This window comes from Lipotes vexillifer, unplaced genomic scaffold, assembly GCF_000442215.2.
Source record: "Lipotes vexillifer unplaced genomic scaffold, Lipotes_vexillifer_v1.1 scaffold774, whole genome shotgun sequence".
NCBI classification, from domain to species: domain Eukaryota; kingdom Metazoa; phylum Chordata; class Mammalia; order Artiodactyla; family Lipotidae; genus Lipotes; species Lipotes vexillifer.
Window position 1 is genome coordinate 378,907 of NW_006788102.1, and position 15,208 is coordinate 394,114.

Sequence of the window (15,208 nt, forward strand, 5' to 3'; positions counted from 1 at the left end):
CCCCTTCCGAGGGCTGGCCGGGCCCGGCTCCCCGGGGGGGGGGGGGGCTCCTCCCCGAAGGAGCCCACGCAGCGCAGGTTCCCGTAGAGGGCGCTGAATGCCGTGGCGGGGGCACTCCGCGCGGGAGGACTGCAGGGCTCCGCAGGCCCAGGGCGCCAGAGCGCAGAGGCCTGAGAGCGCAGCTGGGCTCAGCGCCCGGGGCCGGGCTACACACGGTGGATCCAGGCCTGGTTGCAGGGGCAGAGGGAGGATGGACCACGAGCTGGGTGCTGGGCGCCCCCGGGGCCTCCGAGCACGGGGGGTGGGGACGGGATGGGGGCTGGGCGGGGGCTGGCACTGTCCGGCCCCCATCGCTGCTGCCCACACAGCATCGCCCACCACACCCCTCCCTCAGTGGTCCTCTTGGAACAGGCTTGTCTTTTTGTTTTTGTCTTCTTATGAAACGTATGTACTTTTAAAAGGAACTTTATGTCATCACTGTAAGCGGGAAACCGGTAGCATTTGTCACACGTGGGCATCATTTACGAAAACGAGTGCAGTGAAAAGGCAAAACCGCTGTGGGTTCCAGCCAAGCTGTTCCTGGGCGGCCCTCTTCTCCCTGCAGGTGGCCCATGCGGGGCAGGTGGCCAGGGGCTGGGCAGCCACACGGAGGCTCCCTCCTGTGTCGTCAGGCAGGAGAGGGGCGGAAGAGGGCACGGCTGTCTCCGTGTCTGCTGCCGGCAGGTCCCTCCTGTCCGTGGAGTCCCGCGCTGGGGCGCCGTCCCTCTCGTTGGGAAGCAGCTGTAAGGGACTGAAGTCCCCTTAGAAACGGCATCATAATTTTGTAAAAGGGAAACAACTGATCTGAATCAAGTCCAACCGTTCGAGCTGTTTAAATTTCTCATTTTGTTCTTCATTTCTGTAAAACTGCTCCGTTGTCACGTCCCCCAGAGTGGAGGGTCTGTGCTGGCGCTCCCTGGGGGTGGGCCCCACCCTGACAGGCGGTCCCGCAGGAGGCTGGGCTCAGGGCCTTCCCCGTGCCGGCCCTCCGCAGGCCCCGGGGAGGGGCAGGTCTTAGCTGTGGTTCCTAGGAACCTCGTTAATAGCAGATCCAGTCGCCAGAACAGGTGAGGGAGCAGGGCGGTCAGCGGACACTGATGGTCCGGGGAGCTGCACCCCCTCGCCTCCTCTCTGCCACCTCAAGCCCCTCTCCTCGCTGGGCCTAGTCTGGTCTGGTCTCCACAGCGTCCCCGTGGCCCTGGATGCAGGCAGCTGCTGTGTAGCTGCCGGGAAAGCTGGCCGTGAGCTGCGTGCTGTTGGCCACCCTGGGGAGCTTAAGGGACTCCGATTTTTTTCTCTGGTTTAGCAGCTCAGCCATGTAACCGGGGCCTCTCCTGTGTGAGAAATGAGACAGAAACGAGGCCCGTGGACAGAGGCTCGGGGGAAGACAGGGCTGCTGGGTCAGATACCTGCCGGTCGGCCGCCCTCATATCTGCGGCTTCATGGTTTGTGCGCATCCTTGCATCCGCCATCCCGGCAGTCTGGGGGAGCGGGGGCTTTGTCACCCCAGGTCCCAGGGCAGGGGCTGAGCACCCCAGAACCAGGAGAGAAAGCCACTGATTCTTTCTCGCGAGCCTGGGCCGTTGCCACCAATCACCTCTTTTCTTCAAGCCAGGGACTCTAGCGTTCTCTGCCCCATCTTCCTTGAGCTTCAGAAGGTTCAGAGAGGGAGGGGACTTGCCCAAGGTCACACAGCAAGTGTGTGTCAGAGGAGGCAGGACGCTGGCCTCCCAAAGCCAGGTCGGCACTCTGCGCTGAGCACACGTCCCAGCTTGTTCTTTTTAGAGAGTGCCCCCCTGCCCCAACGTGCACCGGACACACATTTTCTCTGGAATTGCTCAGTGTGCCCAGTGGGTCCAGCAGCAGGGGGCCCTCTGGGAGTTCAGGGATAGGCAGGGGAGGAACCTGGAAGCCAGGCAAGCGATATTTTGCTCTTATTGCTATTTGCCTTCAGATTTTTTGAATGTGTATTTTGAATGGGTCTTATCCTCACATAGTTCAAAAACCAGGAAGTAACATGACCCAGCAGTTGCCTTCCTTGGAATTTACCCAAATGAGCTGAAAACTTAGGTCCACACAGAAACCTGCACACTGATGTTTATAGCAGCTTTATTCGTATTCACCAAAACTAGGACGCAACCAAGCTGTCCTTCCGTAGATGAATGGATAAACCTTGGTCCATCCAGTCAGTGGGATATTATTCAGCACTGAAAAGAAATGAGCTACCAAGTCATGAAAAGACACGGGGGAACCTTAAAGGAACATCGCTAAGTGAAAGCAACCTATCTGAGAGCCTGCACCCTGATTCCAGCTGCACCACATCTGCAGGAGGTGAAGCTGTGGAGACGGTCGAGAGACCAGTGGTTGCCAGTGGTCGTGGGGGAGGGATGAAAAGGAGAAGTGCACAGGGGGTTTTAGGGCAGTGAAAATTCTGTACGGTATTATAATGGCAGACACATGGCATCGTCCATATGTCCAGACCCATAGGGTGGACAACACCAAGAGTGAACCCTCGTGCGAACCGTGGACTCTGGTGACTGGGACGTGTCCGTGTAGGTTCTTCAGCTGTAACGAAGGCAGAGTTCTGGTCGGGGTGCTGATTGTCGGGGAGCTGAGGGTATATGGGAGCTCTCTGTGCTTTCCCCTGAATTTTGCTATGACCTTAAAACTGCTCTGAAAAATAGCCAATTAGAAAAAAGCCAGAAAGCATAAAAGGTGCACGGCAGGGCCCTTCCCATCCCTGGAGGTCATCGGCTTCGAGTCCCTGCTGTGCCACGCAGAACTTCCCGTGGGAGCCGGTACAAACGTGCGTGGCTGGGTTGACCCTCTTCCGCTCGGCGCCTCACTCCTTGGTTCGGTAAATCTAAGGGCCGTTGCCAAGGCTCGCCGGGGCCTTCCTCGTTCCTGCGGGCGTACGGTATTCCCTGTCCCAGGAGTCCTCGAATGCGGACCGCTTAGCCAGTCCCCTGTGAGTGTGCAGATGGGTTAGCTCCCGTTTTCTGCGATTTGGAATCAGCGCTGCGTTGAATGTCATGCCCCACAGGACAAATCCCCCAGATCCACTCAGTGGGCCCGAGGGTGTTTGAATTTCTGACTGGCAGGTGGTGCCGGACAGCCCACCAGAGGGCTTGAGCCGTCCCACTGCCCCACGTACCGCCAGCAGCCTGCACACTGAGGGCGGGGGGCGCTTTGCGTCTCTGTCGTGAGCGGGGCTGGGACTTCCTGACAGCACTTTTGGGGCCGTGCAGCAGAAAGGGCGCAAGCTTGTTGTCAGAGCGACCCGGCTTCAAGTCCCAGAACTGGGACAGCAGCCACTCAGACCCCTTGAGCTCTCGTGTCGGGGGTGTGGGGGTGGCCCCGTGAGCTACCCTGGTCCCTGTAAAGTCACCGTGCTCTTGGTGGCCTGTGTCACTGAGGAGAGGACTCGTAGCTCAGAGAGACCGTGACTCAGGCCGACAAGGGGCAAAGTGAGGATGCGGGCCAGGCAGCCCCATCCGCACAGCCTCTCTGCACCCCAGCCCCATCCCCAGGCCCCCGCCAGCCCGTCGGTGCAATGGGGACCGTGGTGCCCGCCCCATGGGGCGGCGGCCGGGATCGAGCGGGGCCGTGTGTTCCTGAGACCCCTGGGCGGGGCTGCAAGGTGGCACAGGCCCCTCCACACTCATCCGGGGGCAGTGCCAGCCTGGTCCCTGGTGCGGAGGCTCCGAGCACACGTGTGGTGGACAGGGCAGGGCCAGCTGCTGTGGGTCTGGAGGCCTTTGGTTCAGCTGGGGACTGGCAGGGGGACCGCTGTCCGGATTTGGTTTAGAAGCCGGTGCCTTGGGGTGAGCCCTGCCGCTGTCCCCTACTAGGCGTGGACGATGGGGAGGACATCCCCCGGGAGATGCTGATCGGGATCTACGAGCGGATCCGGAAGCGGGAGCTGGAGACCAACGAGGACCACGTGTCGCAGGTGCAGAAGGTGGAGAAGCTCATCGTGGGGAAGAAGCCGGTAGGTGGTCTCCGTCCCCACCGGGGGCGGGCTGGGGGCGGGCGCCGCGCGAGGCCCAGGGTGCCCCAGACCCACCCGCCCCGCGACCCCAGGCTGCCCTGCTGGCTCGGCTTTGGCCAGTAGCCGCAGTGCCTTTGGAACCTGTTCTCTTCCAGGTGGGGTTGGTGGATTATGTCAGGTTTGGGGCTTTTTAAGGGAGTCACAACCCTTCTCTCTGGGTCCCCTTTGACGAGAATCTGAGGCTCTTAATAAACCAATGGCCGGGGCTGTGCAGTGGCTCCCCGGCGGCCTGGGCTCCCCGTCAGAGCCCGCTGGGGGTGCCCTGGGAGGCGCTGTGGGTGGGGTGTCCCCCCGGAGTCTGTGTCTGGGCCCAGATGTGTATTTGGAACATTAACATCCCTTCTTGTTTGTTCACTGCTTCCCCCTGTAGATTGGATCTCTGCACCACGGGCTCGGCTGTGTGAGTTCCCCTCGGCTTCCGCCTTCCGTGATCCCCACTCCCCCGCAGCTTGCGGCTCCCAGACCCGCAGTTCTGGCTGCATGAGTTAATTTCCGGAGCCATAAGAAGTTTGATTTTCACAGTTATCTCCACCTCAGATCTCTGCGAGCACGCGGGAGGGTTGTGCTGTCAGGCCCAGAGCAGGTGGTCCCCTCCCGTCCTGTCTGGGCCCGGTTGAGCTCAGAGATCCCGCTTGTCCCTCGGCCCCGAGACCCTGTGCCTGAACAGATGACCTTGGTGTGGCGCTGAGGCCTCCCCCTCCCCACCCAGCCCACGCTGTGCCTCCCGGGTCCCTTTCGCCGCCAGGGCTGGCAGTAGTGTGCCTGCTGGCCGTCATGTGGTCTGCTCCTTACCCGACCCTGGCAGCCGGGTCAGCTGCCCCTGCAGAGGGCCTGAGACCCCCGGCACGCCCGTGACCTGCCGTCGCCCACCTCCCCAGCCCTGCGTCCTGCCCTCCTTTCTCACTCACACTCTGCTACGGACAGCGCTGCCCCCTGAGGGCCCCAGGCTGGGCCGGTGTCCCCTCCCTCTCATCTGTGGGTCGCTGAGCTCGGGCCTGGAGAGCAGCCCCATGTAGGGCCGGGTGTGCCCACGGCTGCGTGTGCGGAGGGCAGGGACCAGCCCCTCGAGGTGGTGACTGCCAGCTTGGGACCCCGCAGGGCTCCCCCAGACCCAGCTGTCGGGGCTGAGAGCCTTCAGGAGGGAGGGCCTGGGGGCGGGGAAGCCCGGGCTCTGCAGCCTCCTATGTGTGTGGCTCGGGGCGCACATGACAGGTGCTTTGGGGGCTCAGAAGATACGCGTGGTTCGTGGCGGGGGCTCCACGAGCCCAGTGCTGAGAGGAGTCGGAAGGCGGTCTCCCTGGAGCAGGGGCCTCCGGAGGCCCGAGGGAGGGCAGGGTGGGGGAGTCCCTCGTCCCCGCGGGTGCGCGGAGCTGACGCCGCCCCTCCACACAGGTGCTCTCGCTGCCGCACCGGCGCCTGGTCTGCTACTGCCGGCTCTTCGAGGTTCCAGACCCAAATAAGCCCCAGAAGCTTGGGCTGCACCAGCGAGAAATCTTCCTGTTCAATGACCTCCTGGTGGTACGTGGTCCCCACGGGTGAGGGGCTGGGTGTGCAGACCCCAGAACGGTTTGGGAGAGTGGCCCCGGCTGCGCCCGGTGTCGGCTGCCTGGCCTCCCACCTCAGGCAGGCTGATCCAGGAAGGGAGAGTCGGCCTCCGGAGGTCTGGGCCTAATCCTGTCCCCTCGGCCGCCGGGGGCGTCCTCTTCCCGAGACTGAGCAGAGGTCTCGCTGCTGCCCAAGCCCGTCCCTGGGGCCAGGCGGGAGCGGTGCTGTCTCGCTGGCCTGGGTCTCAGCCCCAGGACTAATGGGCTGAACATGGCAGAGGTGGGCTCCCCAAAGGGAAGTTGACCTCTTGCCCCGAAACAGGTAGCACAGGTGTAGATGTTCCCGCAAGGAGCAGGGGGCCTGCCCTTTGGAGCTCTTGCCTCCTGCAGGCCCCCTTCTTGCCCGAGACCCTATCCCCTTTCCCCACCTGATTGAGGACCAGCTGCTCTTCTCGGGTTCCCGAGGCTGGAATCTAGGCGTGAGGGTCCAAGTCCTTTCAGAGTTCCTGACCCTGAGCAGATCGTTTCAGACCTCTGGCCTCAGTGTCCTTCTCTGTAGAACTCATCTCTCAGAGGGTCTCACGGTGCCTTTGGGCCGTGCATGGCGGTGTCGGGTGTGAGTGTCCGTCCCTGTGTCGGCCCCGCCCCGCGGGCCTCCTGACCTTGGAACCGCAGGAGGGTCCTCGCACGGGGGACCTCGAGCTGTGGGCCCAGTGCGGGTCCTGAGCGCCCCGGGCGGCCCCGCGGCTCAGCCTCTGCGTCTGGCTGCCCCCAGGTCACCAAGATCCTCCAGAAGAAGAGGAACGCGGTGACGTACAGCTTCCGCCAGGCCTTCCCCCTGCACGGCATGCAGGCCCTGCTCTTCGAGAGCCAGCGTGAGTGCACCCCCGGGCCCGTCCGCACATGGCCCGCACCCCGTGGCAGGCGGCGGCCTCGCCTGGCCCATCCGCGTAGCAAGGAGGCTCTCCTCTTGCTCCCGGCTGCATCAGGGGCGACCCCAGGGTGGCCTCTCCGGTGTCCTCATTCCCACTTTCCCAACAGAGGGCAGGTTGCCGGCTGGGGGGGGACGAGGGAGAATTCAGCATCATTGTATGTAGGACTCATCGGGTTTACTCTCACCGTCACTTCTTGCAGGTGATAAGATCTTTAAATTTAGTGCAGAGTGATAAAATGTTGATAGGAAAACATCGAGTAAGTGGCACGGGTGATGTACAGATATGGCCAGACAATCAGGTGAGGGTCGTGCCGGAGAGACTGCAGGCAGAGGTCACGAGCAGAGGCCCGGTCCATCCGCTCAGGTTTCAGCGGCAGGTGTTCCGGCTGTTGGGCCTCTCCGGCCCGGTTCCCTTGGTCCATCAATGGGGTGATGGTAGTGCCTGCCTCAGGATGAGATGAGGCCGTGCACATAAAGGCCAGGACAGCCTGTGGCCCAGGGGCGGTGCTTGTTCGGGCCTTTGGGTGTGAGTGGGTCCTGGGCCTGGGGATCCTGGAGGGGAGCTGGCCGCCCCTGCAACCCCGCTGACGGGTCCTTTCGGGCTTGTGTCTTCCCGCCACCCACGCCCTTCCCTTTTCCTCTCTCCCTCTCTGCCCCCTCCGTGTCGGAGGACCTCGAGCTGCGGGCTGAGCCAGTGCTCCTGGGGTGGGGTGGGGGGGCGTCCTGCTGCCCCCCATGTTCCAGAGGAGCCAAGGGAAGGGCCGCCACAATGGAGCGTCGGGGCGTGTCCAGCAGCAAGGTCCCGCGGTCCTGTCCTGTCCGCCTTCCCTCTGCAGGTTGAAAGGTGCCAGGGACCCGTGGCTGGGCCATCCCAGAACACGGGGCCTGAGGGCTTCTCTGTGCTAAAAGGGACTGGACCTGCCAGCTCCTCCCCTTTTCTCACGTGCCTATGAGGAGCTCAGGATGCAGACCCCGCCATCACTCCACCCCAGGCCGGAAGGCCGGCCTTGCCTTGGTTTCTCCCAGGCAGCACCAGGGAGGCTGGTGCCATGCGCACTGTCCTGACCGGCAGGCCCCTCTTGGAAGGGGTGGCGGTGGTAGTGACCACCCAGCAGCAGCCCGGGCAGACTGAGTCCTCAGGCAGAGGCCGCGCGCAGGCCGCTTTCAGGTTCCCAGGGCTCAGCCCTCAGCCCTGGACGCGGTGCTGGTGAGAGCCGACCCCGACCTTCTGTAGGACATGCCTCTCACCCGGGGTCTCAAGCTGGCAGCCCCTGGTCGGTCGCAGCTCAGTTATGTTATATTTGAACTTTATTTTAAATTCGTTGAGCTCATACTAACATCTTCCCATAAGGTTCAGGTATCCGTGGCTCTAGGTTTGGGCGGATGGCGGGCAGTAGCGGGCTGCACACCCTCCCCAGACTCTGCAGCCGCAGTCTTACCCTGCCCGCTTCCTGCATTGAGGAAACCCACACAGGCCTCTAGGCATTTGAGGTCCCAGCCCTGACCCACGCCTGAACCGTGATGGGATTGGCGTTTGGGCCAAGAACCTTCATACACTCAGTGGTGGATGCTCGATTCCCACTGAGGGGAGGGGCTGCCGGTACGCCAAAGCCCCAGAGACCCCCGAGAGCACGGAGGAGGCACCGGGCAGGTCTGAGCAGAAGGCTCTGTTGGGTGTGGGGTGCCCACAGTGTACCCCAAGGGAGCTGGGGGCCTGGAGACCAGTCGGGAGAGGACAGAAGAGTCCGAAGTGACTGGATAAGACTGTCCCCCAGCGGGGACACCACCTCCGCCTCCTCCCAGGCTCCACGCCCTTCCGGTGGGAAGAACGAGGGCCCTGGCTTTGCCTCAGATCAGTCGGATCTGCCCTCGGCTTGAACACGGAGCAAACACAGACCCGGGTCAGGAGGCAGAGGCTGCCTGGTGGTCCCTCCGGGCTGCACCGTGAAGCCTCTGCTCCCTGGAGGGATGCGTCCTCTGGGAGCCTGGCCTCAGCGTGCTCCCACACCCCGGCTGAACGGAGACCCGCTGGTCCTTTGCCAGCCGGAAGGGAGGTGGCAGGGCCCGCCCTGAGGCCCGCGCTCTGCTCCTCTTCTGCAGATTACCCCAATGGCATCCGGCTCACATCCGCCGTCCCCGGAGCAGACCTCAAAGTGCTAATAAACTTTAACGCTCCCAATCCTCAAGACCGGAAGAAATTCACTGATGACCTGCGGGAGTCCATCGCGGAGGTGCAGGAGATGGAAAAGCACAGGATAGAGAGTAAGTCACGGGTGCCTGGCGGGGGCCTGCAGGGTGCAGGCGTGGCCTCCCATCTGGGGGCCAAGACGGGGGTGAGAGGCCAGGCTGCAGTGACCCTGTAAGCCCAGAGGTGAGACGCCCTCGGCCTCTTCTGGCCTTCCCACGGCCACGTGACCAGGCAGCCCACCTGCCCAGGTCACGGGAGGCGGCACAGAGGAAGGAGGGGTGGGCAGGGTTCTCTGGGTGGGAGCCGGGCTTCCAAGGCCCAGGCCTGTCCTGCCCGGGGAACTACATCGTGTGCCCTGAGGGGGGGGGCCTCTCGGAGCCATGGTCACCCCGTGTCCAGAGCCCTGGACCTGAGCCCTTTGCACTTGAGCATGGTTGGTATTTGTGTCTCCTGCACCCGACCACCCGGAGGGGTCAGGGCTAGGGCCATCCCCTGGTTTTCATTAAAGCCGATGATACCCCCGCTTCTCCTGGCTCTAAGCCTCATTCCTGGAGGTACATGGGTGCCCCCACCCCTGGCCTCCATCCACAGCCAGGCCGGGTTAACTCCTCTCCAGACGCGGGCAAATCCACCTCCTAGGAAAGTGACTGACCTTCCTGCAGACCTCGGGCACTCTGGCCTCTCCAGCCTCCTTTCTGGGGTCTCCTTTCGGCCCCTTTGGTCACAGGTGCCGTCACTCCTGCCCTTTCCCAGACGACCTTGCCCCTCACTTGCCCCCTGGAAGGAGGTGGCGGCTCAGCCCGGTGCCACCCTGAGCAGAGGGCCCTCCGAGTCCTCTGCGTTGCCCTCCGGGGGGGCCCAGCCCCTTGCCCTCTCCAAGCCACCCTTGGCTGGGGGCCATCCTCCCCTCACTGGGCCCCTCGGGCTCTGTTCCAGCGGAGCTCGAGAAGCAGAAGGGCGTCGTACGGCCCAGCATGTCCCAGTGCTCCAGCCTCAAAAAGGAGCCGGGCGGCGGGACACTGAGTCGGGCCTGCCTGGATGACAGCTACGCCAGCGGCGAGGGCCTCAAGCGCAGCGCCCTCAGCAGCTCCCTGCGCGACCTCTCAGAAGCGGGTAAGAACCGGGCCCACGGCCGCCCCCTACGCAGCGCACGCAGGACTCGCCCGCCCATGGCCGGCGGGGCTTGCGTCGGCCGGAAGGGGCTGTGTTGGAGGCTTGGACAGTGGAGGGGCTCGGACAGAGCTCACTTGGGTGGCCGTCCCCAAACCACAGCAGCTTGTGGCCACGCGGAGAGAGTGTCCCCCAGAGGCCAAAGGAAACGGGGCCGAATGGTCACAGGCAGGACAGCCGGGAGGTTACCCCTGGTCTCCCTTGCTTATTTATTTTATTCTTTTATTTGTTTTCTGAAATTTGCTCTCACGCAGAGTGAGTCGGGCCCCGCTGATGGGTGTGTCCCCTGTACTCTGTGCTGCCCCGTCCCTGTGCTTCATGCTGATGAATGAGATGGAGTGAAGCCCTTGCTGCTGTGTCTGGGACCTGTCTCCCACTCTCCCAGGTCTTGCTTTCCCCACAGAGGTCTCCCTTCCTGGGAAACCTGGGCCTCCGTCCAGCCCAGAGATGCGGCCACGCCTGGCCCTGGGACGTCAGGGGAAAGCCCTGGCGGAAACGTGATTCTCGTTGTTGTTGCTTTGTTTCTGTGTGTGTCTGATTCGCTGCCAGCCTCTTAGCGTGCGTGCAAGCAATCAGCACCCCTCGAGCCGCCCAGGTTTCCTGGGGCGGGGGCTGTGCGTGGAGCATCAGTGAGCAGGGGGCTTCTGCTGGCGGCCCTGCCTGACCTCGGCTGGGGAGGGGAGGGGGGAGGGGAGCGCTGCTGCAGCCTGCTTTGCGTGCCAGCGCCGTTGGTCAGAGGAGCCAGGAGCCACGGGGTGAGGGGATGCACGCCGGTGGCTCTTCAGCCCCCCACTAGGCGTGTCTAGCCAGGCAGCTTCTCGCATGAGGAAGCTCAGGGGCTGCGGCGGAGCGGAGGGAGCCAGACACGGGGGCACGTGGCTGTGCCAGGACCCCAGGCTCCCACCCCGAGGCTCCAGCTGTCCCGGCCGCAGGAGCCTGACGTAACCGCGGCTCTGCTGGCGAAGACCCTCTCAGGCTGAGACCGGCCTCCTCCTCTCCAGGCCCCAGCGGACCCCTCCCCGTCAGGGCCTCGCCCATCCCACCGGCCTCAGGCATCACCGCTTGACCAGCTCTGGGCCCCGTAGAGAACCTGCTGATGACCCCATCCCTCCCTTCAGCTTATTCATTTCCCAGAATTTTGTTTCTTTTTTTTTTTTTTTTGTGTTGGATTTTTTTCTTTGTTTCTGTCTTGTCATTTTTTTTTTCCATAGTGAAAATCCGAATTGCATGGCCAGCGTGAGAGTCAAGCAGGGCTTCTCAACCCCGGCTCTGTTGACATCTTGTGCCAGATCATTCCTGGCCGTGGGGACTGCTCTGTGCAGGATGCTTAGCAGCATCCCTGGCCTCTGCCCACTAGATGCCAGTAACACCCCCCAGTCATGACAACCAGTAACGTCCCCCCAAATTGCCAGGTGCCCTCTGGGGGAGAAATACCACCCCTGGTTGGCAGAATTGCCGTGGTTGAGAACCACTGGTTTTCCCCGTGGCTTGTTACACCCAGCTAATCGTAACCAGACTGCTCGGGGCCTCTGCAGGCTGCGGGCCCAGGGCCCGTGTTTGAGTTTGTGCAGTGGGGCAGGTTCTGGCCTCTCTGGGTCCTGCCCAGCCCCCTCGGGTAGCAGTGGCCTCAGCGCAGCCACTCCAGGGCCTCAGCCGTCCACTCTCTGCTTAGGGGCCAGATAGAGCTGCGTGCCCGGGTGCATGGCCATGTGAAGGGCGGAGCTCCGAGGTCTGGCTGATTTCTGTTTATCGTTACCGTTGCCATTTTTGTTTGGGGATTCCGAGCCGAGAAGGACTCCAGGCAGAGAGTCCTCTCGGGTCCTAAACCCCCGTGAAGAGAATCCCCGGGAAAGCGCCCCCTGCCCCGAAGGTGAGAGGGGCGGTAAGGTGGGTGTTTGAGCCCTGATGACCGCCAAAGCCCCAGGCTGGGACAGCCCCCCTGCGACCTCCAGAGGAAGACGGGCCAACGCCAGCTGCCTGCCGGAACATGCCGGAGACATGCCCCTATGTGCTGGACTGGGTCGGGGCAAAGCTCTCCCGCACCCGCCGTGCCCCGGCCGAGATGGGCTTGTCGGGAAGAGGTGAGGCTCAGGGCCAGCCTCTCCCCTTGGGACAGTGACACCCAGCAGCCGGCTTGTCATCGCTCCCAGAGCAGCTGCCCCAGACCTGCAACCACATATCCATCCAGGAGACAGCACCTGGGGATGTGCCCTCGGCCCGGCACGAGCCTCTGGGACCTGGGAGGCAGTTGTGGTTTGACGGCCCAGGAAGAGAGGGGCGGCAGACTTTCCTAGAGGCGGGGTGGGGGGGGGCGGTGCCTGGCCCCCAGCCCGGCCCCCTGCTGAGCCGCGAGGCCTCGCCCCGTGTCTCCACGTGGTCTTCCTTCAGCTGGGCCCCCTGCTCGTGTCAGTGGCACCAGAGCCCTGCCAGCCTGAGATCAAGGACCCACAAGGACCTCTGACACAGGTGCGACTACTGAGCCTTAGCTCCTGCCGCAGATCAGTCAAGTCACAGTGGACACTGTCCATGGACCCCGAGGCCCCCAGCCCTTCACCAGCCGAGCTGCCCAACACCAGTCCCCACGGAGAGGACATCTCCCGGGCCCGCGGGGTCTGCTGTCGTTACCCGGGGCACAACTGGAAGCCTGCCACGTCCTGCACCTGTTGGGGAAGAGCTGGTGGCTCCTGGCGGCCAGTTTCCAAAGCAGCCCCTGCTGTCCCACAATGGGCGCTCCACACGTGTAGCAGCCAGTGGGCCAGCGGCTGCCTCTCCTGGGGTGGGGGCCACACTCGGGCTTGCCTCCCAAGCAGCGCCCATCAGAGGACCGCGCAGCACGCCGATTCCGGGGTCTTCGGCTCCGGGCCCTGGTCGAGTTACACCTCTGGGCCTGGGCTCCCCAGATGCAGGTGGGACTAGCGCTGCCCTCCAGAATCTGTGAGAGTCAATACCCACAGAGCGTTGGGGGTGGGGCCTGGCCCACGTGCTGGCTGTTGTCACCCTCAGCGTTGCTAGGGCCACGGTGTGAGGCCTCGGGCAGAGCCCTGTCTGCCTGCTGTCCCAACGCTGAGAAGCCAGGAATGCTGGGAAGAGCTGCGCCGGGCGCCCCGTCTGGATGCGGCTCCCAAGCTGTCCGTGGCCAGGCTGGCAGGGCCTGCTCTGGCCCTCGAGAGGCGCCAGCTGGGGCAGGGCTCACCCGAGGCTTGTGCAGGATCCGGAGATGGTTGGGGGGGGACCCCCAAACAGGGCAAGCAAGGAAGGAGTGGTGGGGATACGTGAGTGGGAGCAGCTGGCCCGGCTCCTCCTCTGTCAGTAGGTGGTGTGCACGTGTGCAAACGCCCACACGTGCGTCTGCCGTGGGCAGGTGTCCACGGGTGTGCCTGGGACTGGAGTGCAGAGGACTCCTGCGGGGACCTCCCGTATCTCCTGCTGAGTTGAGAAGTTGAAAAGGTGAAGTCTGAGAAACTCAGAATCACTCCAAGACATCCAAGTTAGAGCTCTCCTGAGTCTTGGCCCACGGTGGGCAGGAGGGGGGCCTGTTCAGCTCCAGCGGGGGCTGCATATGAAGCCGCAGCCCCCAGCCCCGGGCCTGGCCCAGTCCTGTTGGGAGAAGCGGGCCGGCTGGAGCGCGCTGCTAGCCCGGCGGGGCCTCTGTCTTCCCTCTCTGTCCCTGGTCCTTAGTCAGAAGAGTGTCCCCACCCTTATAGGGGCTAGAGTGCAGATTGAGACACCCCAAGGACAGCAGAGGTCTGAGCATAGCCATCCCAGGGAGCGGGGGCCATGCCTGCTGGACAGATGTGGAAACTGAGGCAAAGAGTGGACGGCGTGCCAGGTAGGGTCACCCCTCCAGCTGCAGAGCCCCCCTTCTGGAGGCTGGACTCTAATTCTGTTCCATGTCCCCGGGCCACTGTGTTGGGACCGAAGGCAGGAAGGAAAGGTCACCCCTCTTCTCATTACCGGCGGAAAGAGGAGGAAGGGAAGGGTCATTTTCAGCTGGGAACGAGGGCCAGTTCCCGCCCGGTGGTCCGTGGTCTTCAGCAACCTCATCCGCTGTGTGGCGCAGTTCCGAGTGGGCTCTGAGGCCAGGGTCCAGCACGGCCTTCAGTGGACCCCAGGCTCCCAGCTGGAACTCAGGTTTGGGGATCAGCAGGCAAGGCAAAGTCACCGGAGCTCCCCTGAGCCTGCCATTGTGAGCCCAGGCCCGAGGGCCTGTCCCAGGCACGCGCAGCTGCCACCATGAGGCCGGAAGGATCCACACACCCTCTCCACCCAGCGCAGGTCGGGGTGTGGCAAACACAGGGCGGCACGAGGCAGCACCTTCCATCTTCCAGGCTCCTGGGTCCAGCTCAGAAGGCAGCGTGGCCAAGATTTCCCACCTCAGGTGGACGGGCAGACACGGTGTGAACCTGCTCACTGTGGGGATTGAGCCGCTCAGTCCATCAGCCAGAGCTTCCGTCTCCTCCTGGTATGGACAGGGGGACACCTGTCCTGCACTGTGGGGCTTGGCCAGGCCTGCACAGGTGGAAGCTGGAAGAACGTCTTGGAGCCCCTTCTCTGCCTCAGCCTCGGTGTCCTGCAGAAATGCCTGGAGAAGTCGTCCGGGGGACCTGCGGGGGCCAGGGCGGGCGCTGGACATCCAGAACCAAGAGGAAGACGCAGTCTCCTCTGGCACAGCCAGCACAGCTTGCGTGCCTGCTACGTGCCATGTGCGGGGGACACAGAGGCGTTGGCAGTGAGGGCTCACGACTGGGGAGCGCGTGTGGCGTCCCAGCGGGCCGTGCCCACAGAAGACTCCAGGCCCTGGGCTGGGAGGAAGTCCCAGCATCCCTGTCCCTGGCCAGACACTGCACAAACCAAACACGGCCCCAGGGTGCGGCCTCTCTGCTCCACCAGGAGAAAGAGGACGTGGAGTTTAGTCTCCTAACCGTCAGGCCCACCAGCAGCCGGGGAGGCAGATGTGTGTGTGCGTGTGCGTGCGTATGTCCATACATACGTATGTGAAATCCACCAAAGGTCAGGCCGGGCAGGACCATGCTTGGCTCGTCTTAGCTGTGGGAGGAGCTGCCCTTGCCCGTCCCCGCGGGCAGGCGGCTGAGGCCCCCTGGAGCTCGGGGTCAGCCGGGCCTGTGCGCCCACCCCAGCTCCCCGGAGGCCCCTCCCCCCAGGCTCCCGGTCCAGGAGAGGGGGTTAAAGTTGGGCTGGTTGAAAAAGACTTTTTTTTTTTTTTTTTTTTTTTTTTTAAAAACCCCATTGTCTTTTTAACTCATTACTGCCCCCCCCCCCTC

At 63.3% G+C, this 15,208-nt stretch overlaps 1 protein-coding gene across 3 annotated transcripts in view; it reads left to right on the forward strand.

The window, feature by feature from the left end:
* The window catches only part of IQSEC1 (IQ motif and Sec7 domain ArfGEF 1), a 66,922-nt gene that overhangs the window by 47,945 nt on the left and 3,769 nt on the right, over window positions 1–15,208 (forward strand). For all 3 annotated transcript variants that reach the window (XM_007461244.1, XM_007461243.1, XM_007461245.1), the window contains 6 exons: window positions 3,891–4,030; window positions 4,461–4,490; window positions 5,483–5,608; window positions 6,410–6,509; window positions 8,669–8,830; window positions 9,693–9,869. In XM_007461244.1, coding sequence (XP_007461306.1) covers window positions 3,891–4,030; window positions 4,461–4,490; window positions 5,483–5,608; window positions 6,410–6,509; window positions 8,669–8,830; window positions 9,693–9,869 — 735 coding nt within the window. The remainder of the gene's footprint in view (window positions 1–3,890; window positions 4,031–4,460; window positions 4,491–5,482; window positions 5,609–6,409; window positions 6,510–8,668; window positions 8,831–9,692; window positions 9,870–15,208) is intronic.